Below are 12,500 nucleotides of genomic sequence, written 5' to 3' on the forward strand. Positions count from 1 at the left end.
GATCCTATCGATCTTTTCAATCCTTTCAATCCTTTCTCTTTTCTCCATTTTCGCTTTAAAACTTTACCTCGAAATATTGATAATTAAGTGAAAATATTATTATTTTGGCTATCTCTTAAGTACTACGTAATATAGCTATCGTTCATAATATTATTATTATATTTGAATGAAAAATTATGACGTACACATATATATATATATATGAAATTTTTAAGAATACGAGTAAATGAAGAAATAAAAATAATAAATTAATGAACAAACGCATTATTCATCCACGCTTATAATTCATTGCGTCTTCTTTCTCTTCTTTTTTTTTTTCTTTGTCGTTGTTATATAAACGAATAATAAATACACGATTGAGAGAGAAATAAAAGAGAAAACAAAAATAAGAAAAAAGAAAAAAAAACATTATGACGAGTTAGAACGGAGTATGAACTGTACTGTACATTCTTCTCGTACATACGTAGAAACAAAATGACATAATTAATGAAACTATTCGTGAAAGCTGCATAACCGCGAGACGATGACTATGACGACGACGACGACGACGACGATGATAACGATGATGACGATAATGATAATAATCATGATAATAATAACAATAATAATAATAATAATAATAATAATAATAATAATAATAAAAATGATCATAACAATAACTATAATAATTAACATAACTCGCAAAAGCTCTTACTCTCTCTTTCTCTCTTTTTGTTTTTCTTCTTATTTTTTCAATTATTTTCCTTTTTTCCTTCTTCTTCCTCTTTCGTCATTTTTATTTTTAGATTTTCTCTCTCTCTCTCTCTCTCTCTCTCTCTCTCTCTCTCTCTACTTCTTTTTCTTCTTATTTTTTTATTATTTTTCTTCTATCTTCCTTCTTCCCCTTCCGTTATTTTTTTTCGTCTCTCTCTCTCTCTCTCTCAATCGTACTTTTAATTATGCACAGCGCGTTCATCAAATAGTCGCCATCGCAGTCGTTATACGAGTTCGCTCGGTGAATCGCTAATTAGACGATACGAAACCAAGAAAAATCTGTCTCTGTCTCTCTTTCTCCCTCCCTCCCTCCCCCCCTCTCTCTCTCTCTCTCTCTTTCTCTCCCTCTCTCTAACTACATTACTTGAAACAATTTAGTTCCTATCCTCGAAACGTAGTACATATATACGTATACACATATATGACGATATATACGATACACGATAAATATATACATACGTACATACATACATACATACATACATACATACATACATATATAAGATAGATGTGGAAAACGATTATTCATCTCGATTATTCCGCGAACGAGACCGCTCTGTCGATTATTAATTTCACGTTGATTCGCCGCATCGTTGAACACTTGATGGACGTACGAATTAATCCCAGAATTCCTTCTCTTTCTATCTTCTTCTACTTGTATAACATTGCTGTCGATACATCTATACACTCGTACATTCATAAATTTATACAACATATATACATAAATACATAAATACGTATATATGATATCTCTCTTTCCCTCTGTATGTCTCTCTCTCTCTCTCTCTCTCTCTCTCTCTCTCTCTCTCTCTCTCTCTCCCTCCCTCTTACTTGTCGATCGATTATCCGTCTAATTTTTTTCTTATCGTCATGATAGACCGATGAATTTTTCGTTCAAGCTTAATTTATACAACATCATTTCTATGGTATTCCATGGTTAAGCAAAGTGTATTATGATTGTTTTAAAAGATTTCGCAATTGGAGAAAAACGACTTATCTTTTTTTTTTTTTTTTTTAGATCGGTAAAAAAAGAAGAAAAAAGAGAGAGAGAGAAGATTAAAAAACAAAAAATAGATGGAAAAAAAATGAAAATAAAATGGAAAAATGGGGGGAAAAATGATTGAATGGCGAACGACAGGAAGGAACCTTTAGGGAGAAGGTAAAAAAAGAAAAAAGAAAAAAAAAAGAACAATGAATGGAATCGTCAATAGGATGATAATTTTAGATTTCAAAATTGGATACATTTGTCGTTGTAAAATGGATTAATACTTTTTTTGATTTCTTTTTTTTCTTTTTACTTTTTTCCTTTTTTTCTTTCCACATCCTTTGAATCGAATTTATTTATAATCAGATCACGCGATATATCGGTTTAAACGAGATGTATCTATAATATCGAAATAAAAATGTTCTATCGAATATAGTAATTTGTAGAATTTCAAAGATTTTCGTTTTTTACACGAACAGGATGTTATTTAATATTTCGATATCTTTAAACGTTTAATCAATATTTTTAACAAAAGGATATACATATCTAATAACGCGTAATAACCAATATCAATTTTTAAATTTATTCATATAGATCTGAAAATATTGATTTGTTTTAGAAAATCTTACTTACGAATAATTAATTAAAAATATTGATTGAAATAAATGGAGACGAATAATACGCAATTTTCACGATATCGACGGAGTTTTTTTTTTTTTTACCTCTTCTTTGTTTCCGTTTTTCTATTTATTTATTTATTTATTTATTTATTTACTTATTTTTTTCATGGAACGATGCAAATAAATTTCTAAGCTTCTAAATGCATGATATATAATGTCATAAATATAAATTGATAAATCGATGACAATTAAGAACGTGCGAAATATGAAAGAAAAAAGGAAGAAGAGATGAGTGATAAGAAATATCGCGGAGAAGGAGAAAAAATAAAAATTGAAAAAAAAAGGAAAAAGAAAAAAGAAAAAAAATGAAACATTGAAGAAAAAAAATAAAAAAGAAAGAACAAAGACGAAGAATAATGTACGAGTAGAATGACGAAGTGATATTATCATAAGAGATAATAAATCTAAGCACGAAACTAATAATAATTAAATAAATAAGATTCATTTAGAAGAGATCTTTTTGAGAGAACGTAGAAAATGTTATCGTAAGATCGTACTTATGATCTTTCTTACGATCGATTATCTTACGTACGATCTATCGCCTGATTTCATTGTCATTCTCTCTCTCTCTCTCTCTCTCTCTCTCTCTCTCGAAGTTAGGTAGTACCGATAATCGAAGTAAAACTCTCGTACTAATTAAGATATCGTAAGGAGACGCGAGTATGGCAATTAGCGAGTCGCGAGTCGAGCAGCAACAGAAACACCGAGTACGACTACTACTATAACGACGAAGACGATGACGACAACGACAACGACAACGACAACGACGACGACAACGACCACAGGGGATCCTTAATTGAACGGATTACAGCGAAGTTACTTGAACTAGGATGCCTTTCAGACAAGCACACCGAGTTCCTTCTGTTCGTACGTCGAAACCCCGTTAATTACCGGATGGCTATATCAAAGGATGTATGAGAATCGCTCCTCTCCTTTTGGGATGTTCTGCCGAAGACGTTACTGTCTATCTTCATCTCCATTTCCATTTCTATATCTATCTTTATCTCTATCTTCCTTCTTAGAATGATCTTGATAATAATAATAATAATAATAATAATAATAATAATAATAATAATGATAATGATAATGATAATGATAATGATAATGTTAATAATGATAAAAGGTATCTTTTTCTCGATCGTAGAAATTTTGCGAACGAACGAATTTAATGGCTGTTAAGAAAAACAGGCAAAATCATTTGTAAACATTTTTCAAATAGACATTCACTCATCGTCGATTCAGCTTTTAATTATTATATAGTATTTATGTATTTTTTTTCATATATAGAAATAAATATATGAAGCTTTATAATTAATATGAAAGATTATATTAATCATTCTATCAATTATATTAATTATAAAATTAATATAATTTATTATATATATTAATAAAATTAATATATATATATATATATATATACTTGTTTGAAACATTGCAAAATTGGAAATAGTTAAGCAATACATACGTGAAATAAAATGATTCGTATTGAGACGACTGAAGAAATGAATTAATGAAAAAGGAAACGTTATAATTGTGAAATGGCAAATGAAATAATAAGATTGATAATACTTTCTCATTTTATACGATATAACATGTAAAACGATCTCTCTCCATCTCTTTCAAATCATTCATCGAGGATTGAATTCCTTGACGAACGTCGAACGTTTCTAACGATAAAAATTTCCCATTGGTTGTTTGATTGGTTGCTTGGTTACTTCGTTTTATTTATTAAGAGTTGTATGGGTAAGTACTACAACGTCAAAAGAGAGAGAAAGAAAAAGAGAGGAACTCGTGCAAATATACTCGAATGACCTTTACGAGCCACGACCCCGAAAGCTTCGCAGAATGAGAAATAGAGAGAAAGAAAAAAGGAGAGAGAGAGAGAGAGAGAGAGAGAGAGAGAGAGAGAAAGAAAAAGAGAAAGAGAAAGAGAGAGAGAGAGAGAGAGAACATTTGTGACTAAACGTACGTGTACAAGAGGGCGATCATTAATTAATACCTTCCGGGACGAAACGAGTCATGAATCAACGCTGCTGTAACAGCGTGGTAACGTTTCTCTTTCTCTTTTCTATCCATTTATTTCTTTCTCATTCTCTCTCTCTCTCTCTCTCTTTTCCTCTCTTTTCCTCTTTTTCACACACATATGCATTTCTATCTACTTAGATAGAATACAAAACACATACACACAATCTCTATACGTAGATTATATATATATATATATACACACACATACATATTTCTATTTGGTTGTATTATATCTATCTATTTATCTGTCTATCTATCTACCTCCCACAATCTAGTTAGAGTCCGATACCTTTGACCCGAGACGACGAAATGTCTCATGACCGATCCCGTTCTATCGATGAGATCTAGCAATGATAAACAATGACCACCTAGAAGCGATTATTAATCACGCGCGACGATCCACCGCAATTAACCTCCAAGACCATTATTGTGTATCTTCCTCCTTCCCTCTCTCCATCCCTTCTTCTTCTATCTCTCTCTATCTATCCATCTTTCTATGTAATTTTTCTTTCTGTCTCTCTCTTTCTTTCTCTCTCTCTCTCTCTCTCTCTCTCTTTTTCTTTCTATTTCTATCGTACTGATTCTTCCTTTTTCTTTTTTTCTATTTTTCTTTTTTCGTACGACGATAATTGGTAGAAATGAAATAAAAGAAAAGAAGAAAAGCGTAACGGAGTTGGAAATTTCATTCTGAGTTATCGCATATAAATTTTCTTTCTGGTTACTTTCGCTTCGTTTATGCGTATAAGCGTGTATATATATATATATATGTATTTATTTATGTATGTATATATATATATATATATATATATATATATATATATATATATATATAGTTTACGTGTACGGGAGATAAAAGAGAAGAGGAGCGTTTTAATTAAATTCGAATTGATCGATCGACATCCATAGACTAGACGTTAAGAATCTTCCATCGATCTATCCCCGTTCTCGCGAACAACTGAAAACGATCGATCGTTTGATCGATCGATCGATAGACAGATAACTCATACGTCTGGCGATCAGAATGAGAGACTCGTTTTCCCATCGATTTGCATGCTACCATCTGGCTTCATCCTCGCAAGATTCAACATCGTAAAGCTTCTCTACCTTCCCCCTTCAACCCTTGTGACCGATTTATCGTTCATGGGATTGTGAAAAAAAAAAAAAAAAAAAAGAAAAGAAAAGAAAAAAAAATAAAGAATAAAGAAGATTATGGAATTTCTTTCAAACAGAAAATAAATACTTACAATTTTTCGAATTTTGAGATGACTTCAGATCGAAAGTGACGTTTAAAAAATAAATGTAATATTATATATAATTTGTTTTTTTTTTCCCATCCACCATGAGATTCTACATCGTAAGGATTCTCGTCTCTCTTTTTATCTGATCGATCGATTTGTCGTTATCATGGGATTATATATATATATATATATATATATATATATATATATATATATATATATATAAAACAGTGTCATGAAATTCAAAGGCAAATAAAAACCACAATGGTGGCGGGTGTATATCTTTGGAATTTTTCAGATCCAATAATTTAAAGAAGTTGTGTGTTCGAATAAGAAAAAAAAAAAAAAAAAAAAAAGATAAAAATTACAAACAAACAAAAAAAAAAAGAAGGAAGAAAGAAAGAAAAAGAGAGAAAGCATGTAAGGAAGGAAGAAAATTAAACAAATTTAAATCTTGAAGCACGATAAAATAGTATCTACGTGCATACGTGAAACTAATGCGAAACGATGAAGGAGGACATAGTTAACGAGGAAACGGGAGGTTTTTAAGGGGAGTACAGTTAAATGACGATGGGTCGAAATAAGGAAAAAGAAGAATAAAGTAAAATCTGGCAATGGAAGAACGAAATCTGAACGATCAATTTCCACTTTAATGGCTATACAGTCCGCACTCTATCGCTTCGTTTCGTGCGTTAACGTATCCACATACCTATATATACCTATCTCTCTCTCTCTCTCTCTCTCTCTCTCTCTCTCTCTCTCTCTCTATTTCTATTCTTTATATATATATATATATATATATATATACACATGTATATATGTAGTTACTACGATAAAGCTAGATCAAGAGAGAGAGAGAGAGAGAGAGAAAGAGTGAAACGCACGAGCGCACGTTCGGGAGATCTTCTCACGTTATCCGTTCTGTCCTCCATTTCTCTTTGTATATGTACACACACACACATACACACGCACATATATATATATATATATATATATACAAATATAATCTCTATGTGTTAGTTAGTTTACGTGTAGTTATCGTTTCACGAAGAAGAGAGCCAAACGGCGAAAGCACGATCGCCGTTTATGAGACCGATAAATCTACGAAACCATGTATACTTATACACACATAGATACCTCCATATATATATATATATATATGTATATATATATGTATGTATGTATGTATGTATGTATATGGACATGTACACACATACGTATACATATGCGCACGGCTAATAAAGATTTCAAACGTTTAAAGTGCTTAAAGGCCGTAAATAAACTAAATTTACACGGGGAAAATATGACGGCGGTCCAAGACGTCAACGATATTAAACCGATAATATGAATATTGTAATATGATGAAATGTACATCTTATCTTTTATTATTATAACGTCATTGGTAAGAATAGAAAATATATATTCGTTAAATCGAATGTGAATTTTTTTTCCTTTTTAATTCCGATCAATACGTTTCGATCATATAGATAGAGAATTTTTCACAATATTTTTTCTCTTCTTTTCTTTTTTGAATTTTTATTATTCCTTTCCTTTTCTTTTTTTTGTTTCTTTTCTTTTCTTTCTTTTTCTTTCTTTTTTTACGATGCAATATAATTTAATTACAATCGATTTGAAGGAACGAAAATAAGATTATATCAATTCTTCTCGATCTTATTCCCGTTTAATTTCGTTTAAACTTATCAATGGATATTAAAAATTTGTTGTAGATAAAAAAAGGAAGAAAGAAAGAAGAAAAAAAAAAAACCACAAGTAGGTCAATCGTTCTTTGTAAATTAATCGAATTTATTTTCCATTTATTTTTCATCGATTTAATATTATAGTCGTAATAATAATAGAATGCGAATGATATAATATCAATCTTATCATCTAATTTCATTTAAATGTCGAAAGTATTATAATGATTGTACGTAATAGAAACATGTATTAAACATTCAAATCGATCTATCGATAGATTTTATTTATTTTCTATCAATCTAATATTATCGTTTGAGAATAATTGATATAATATCAATCTTATTATCTAATGACATTTAAACGTTTTAGAAACATTGACGGATATAAATATGACAACGTAAGAAAACTTATTAGTCAATCAGACATTCGATCAGAGTCTATTAATTGATTTTATTTATTTTACGTTGATCCAAATGTTATCACATTGGAAAATGTAAAACGAACGAGTCAACGTCAATATTATTGTATAATATTTATGTAGATACTTTTTTTTTTTTTTTTTTTTTTACGATAAATCCATATCGATCTTCACTTCACGTGAAGTAATAGAAACACAGTAAATAACACATATTTAGATAGTTTCTATCGAATGAACAAGTGTTCAGTATACTTCGTTTCTAAACGGAGGATCATGAAATGGCAGAGAAAGAATGAAAGGGGGCTTTCCTATCGTGATTAATTTAATCAGAAACGCCTTAGAAGATGCCTCGAATGAAAAGAGAAAGAGAAATAGAAAGATCTTCAAATAAATCTCGAGCTTTGGATCTTAAGCCGATAATTATAATTCATTCGTAAGAAGAAAACTTGACTATCGTCGTTGAGGATCGTCCGTTTTTCTTTTTTTTTTTCTTCTTTCTTTCTTTCTTTCTTCTTCCTCTTTCCTTCTCGCAACGTTTATAATATCGATCGTTATTTACGAAAAAAAAAAAAAAAAAAAGAAAAGAAAAGAAAAAAGAAAAGAAGGAAAAAAGGGGAGGAAAAAAGAAAAAAGATTTAATTGATTTTTAAACATAGCTCTAACAATTTTTATCTCCATTTCTATGCTCTCCTAAGTCGAGATAATTACGCGGATATAAACGTGTTGTATATGTACATACATATATATATATATATGTGTGTGTGTGTGTGTGTGTGTATAGATATACGTATGTACTTACAGTATAATCTCGATTTTCCAATTTGATTCATGATCGTAACATAAAGAGAGAGAAAAAGAAAGGTTGAGAGAGAGAGAGAGAGAGAGAGAGAGAAAACTCAAGGTGTAATCTATGTAGCACCAATCACGATTAATTTAATGATCCTTCGGCCAAGGCCGATGTCCGTTTTATCGAGGAAGTCGTGCATATACGGTCGAGCGCGTAAAGATCACTGATCTTTGATATTTGAACTTTCCGTGTCCTCAACTAAAAAAGAAAGAATGAGAGAAAGAGAGAAAGAGACAGACAGAGAGTGAGGTAGAGAGAGAGTGAGGTAGAGAGAGAGTGAGAGAGAGAGAGAGAGAGAGAGAGAGAGAGAGAGAGAGAGAGAGAGAGTGAGAAAAAAAGACAAGTTCACGGCTGGCGAAAGTTGTTCTTAAACGTAGAAGAAAATGTTTTATCGAGATTATTATCGTCCTTTAAGCTAGACACCTCGAGAATCATTCGACCTCGTGTATGTCGGATCGTGCGAATCGACCTTGCATGAATAACGCATTACTTTAATACTATCGGGTTGTATTAATCTCTTTTATTATTATCCTCCCCTAGCTTTAGCGTAGACTAAACGTAGAATATGTCGTCACTTTAAACGATTATATATATATATATATATATATATATATATATATATATATATATATATATATATATGTATATATGTATATGAATGAATATTGTGCTTGATAGTAATTATATCTTTTTAAAGTATTTATAGAGAGATCTATATTTTTTCTTTTTTTTTTCTTTTTATATATGTCTAAAGAAATTACATACCAATGTTATGACGTAATCTATCTATCTATCTATCTATCTATCTATCTATATTTAATAATAATATAATATGCGAGAATCTCCGTTCAATATTATAAATATATCGTAGTAAATTATTATTAAATATTGTTAATGAATATTATATAAATTGTTGATAAGATAAAAAGATAAATTACTTATATGTAAAATGTAATATATTTGTAATATAATATCGTCCTATATACTTCAATGTAAAATATATTATCGTTATAAGGTATAACGTAATATTATACAGTATATATAATATTCTATATATAATTCAATTGTATAAATTTATAAAGGATAAAAATAAAATATTATTAGACCCATCAAATTTGTAAAATATATATTATATATATATACGAACGATATAAATTGAATAATTGATTATTCGTTTGATATGCGAATTCAAAAAAAAAAAAAAAAAAAAAACATAAGAAAGAAAAATGATGAAAACATATAAATTAATCGCAAATAATTATCTGTATTATTGTTGAAAGTAATATACGTGATCTATTAAATATGATTGAACGTAATTGATCCTTCAATTTTCTATTTCCAATCGGTCGATCGTGCACGATCGTTGATATCATCAGTAAGTTAAATAACTAAGTGTACTTACTTTTTTAAGATGGCCCTTGTTAGTTCCAAGGAAGACGACAGTGTAATCACCGGTCGACGTAGCAGCTACTGCCGTCAATAGAGTATCGAAAGTTAAAACTGGAAATGCAGCAATTGGATCCTCACCACCGAGGGGAGTGTTCACGTCCAAACCGCAGAAATCCTCGCCGATAGTTTGTAATTTCTGTAAAGATAAACAAGATAAAAAAATAAGTTTAAAAAAAAAATCGAATCGATTCGATTGATTTTTGTTTATTTCATATCATTTAACGGACGACGATTTAAGAAAAATTAGGACAAAAATATTTCAACGAATATTAGTTTCGAAAACATTTAATGATTATGCAATGGATAATAATCAACAATATCATTTTCTATTTTACAGATACGTACGGGGATGATAATTCTAAACTGATCTAATCGTACGTTGTAATTATCGAATGTATATAAGTAATATAATATTATATCGTAGTATGCAATCATACATCATATATGTAATTAAATTTACGGATTTAAACGTAAGGATGTATAGATAGTATAATGGTTTGATAATTGATTGGTAAAAAAAAAAAAAAAAAAAAAAAAAAAAAAGAAAAAAATACAAATGAATAGGAAAAAAAACAAGAGATGTTCGTTGCCCGTATATGAGATAAATTGAATGGGAATTATTATTAATTTTCTTTTTTGTTTTTTTTTTCTTTCTTTCTTTCTTTCTTTCTTTCTTTCTTTCCTTTTCTCTTTTTTTCTTCCTTTTCATTTCATTTATATATTCGACGTATGTACGATTAATGGAGATTAAAAATATTCTCATCCTATTTTCGTTCTTTATGGACTGTATTGAGTCAATATTTATTAAAATATTTTTAATCAGAATTATAATTACTCAGTATTAGTAATAAATTATCAATATGGTAATATAAGCGGTTAATAATATTATATAGATTAATTAAAAAATGAACTGTCAGTATTTTAATTAAAATATTCATATATAATATAATAATTTGTCAGTATTTTATAAATAAAAGAATTTATAATATAACCGAAGATGCAACACGCAGATACATAAATTATTTATATTAGTTACTGATATTTCATTATAATTTGATATTCATATATATACATATATATATATATATATATATATATATTTTTTTTTTCTTTTTCCAAAAGCATTTACTTTCCAAAATATTTATTATTAATTATTAAAAAATAATTATCAAATAAATAGAACTGTTCATTGTTATTCTTACCGTTTTATATATTCGTGAAATATTTCTTTCCAAGTTAATATTATTCGGTGAAATATATGAAAATGTATTAAACATTGATAATAATATTCCGGAGTTAATTGTCACGCACGTCCGTACGTTCCGAACGACGGGACGATACTAATAACATGCGTAGCATCACATTGGTAATGTATACATACACACACACATATATATATATATATACAAATATTCATCGATACGCGTATAAACATGAGTATCAGCTGTTGTATTCCCTGGATTCGTTGATAGGACAACGAAAACTAATGTAAACGAACGAGGTGATTTCATTTCGATACGATTCTTATTATTATGAATGAAAAAGAAGGTTACCTTTCTTTTTTTGTTTTTTGTTTTTTTTTTCATTTTTAGTAAACGTTAACCTAACAAATTTTTGTTCGTTTCTAAAGCGGATAAAGAAGTGTTTTATTTTTTTTCTCTTTTTCTTTTTTTTCTTTTTTTTCTTTTTTTTTTTTTCATTAGCACATATAACAGATAGATCATCGTTGATCGTAGATCGTAGATATTACGTTCATAAATTTTCCAAAGTTTTATATATAGAATTTGATCTAACTGAACGAGAGTATGGTTGTAAGATCAACAACAGAGAACGCGAAGATATTTCTTTCGAGTATCTATTGCAAACAAGTAGGTAAATAAAGTTCGCTTTTTAGGGAAAACATTAGTCGTAGGTTATCGCTAAGGCAAGAAAAATATAGGACGGTAAAATATATATATATATATATATATATATATATATATATATATATCGCGTTGGAGGTCCGCAAACGATAAATTATTACGAGGGAGGCAATTAATTCTTGTTGCCTCAGCGATTAATCGTTGAGGAAGGATTAGGGTGGGCGAAGACGACTACGACGACGAGGACGACGAGGACGACGATGAGATGCTATATTTTATTGCTCTTCGTTCTTTTATGACGTTCTTTTATTATTATTTAATCTCGAAACGTCGTTAAGAGATAGTCATTAAACAAAGCAAAAAAAAAAAAAATTAATAAATAAATGAAAATATATAAATATGTCTTTTATAAATGAAATTTATTAATTCAATAAATAAAAAGTGGATCGAAGAAAGTTTTTGGGCTTTTAGTTACAAATAAATAAAAAAAAAAAAAAAAAAAAAAGAAGAAGAAACTAAGTTAGTGTAAAAAGTAAAAAAAGTGAGAG

At 29.2% G+C, this 12,500-nt stretch overlaps 1 protein-coding gene across 3 annotated transcripts in view; it reads right to left on the minus strand.

Moving 5' to 3' along the window:
- LOC124427057 (plexin-A4) overlaps positions 1-12,500 on the minus strand; it is a 355,148-nt gene that overhangs the window by 77,885 nt on the left and 264,763 nt on the right. For all 3 annotated transcript variants that reach the window (XM_046969530.1, XM_046969522.1, XM_046969512.1), the window contains one exon: positions 10,044-10,226. In XM_046969530.1, coding sequence (XP_046825486.1) covers positions 10,044-10,226 — 183 coding nt within the window. The remainder of the gene's footprint in view (positions 1-10,043; positions 10,227-12,500) is intronic.

Source organism: Vespa crabro, chromosome 1 (genome assembly GCF_910589235.1).
Source record: "Vespa crabro chromosome 1, iyVesCrab1.2, whole genome shotgun sequence".
In the NCBI taxonomy this organism is placed as follows: Eukaryota; Metazoa; Arthropoda; class Insecta; order Hymenoptera; family Vespidae; genus Vespa; species Vespa crabro.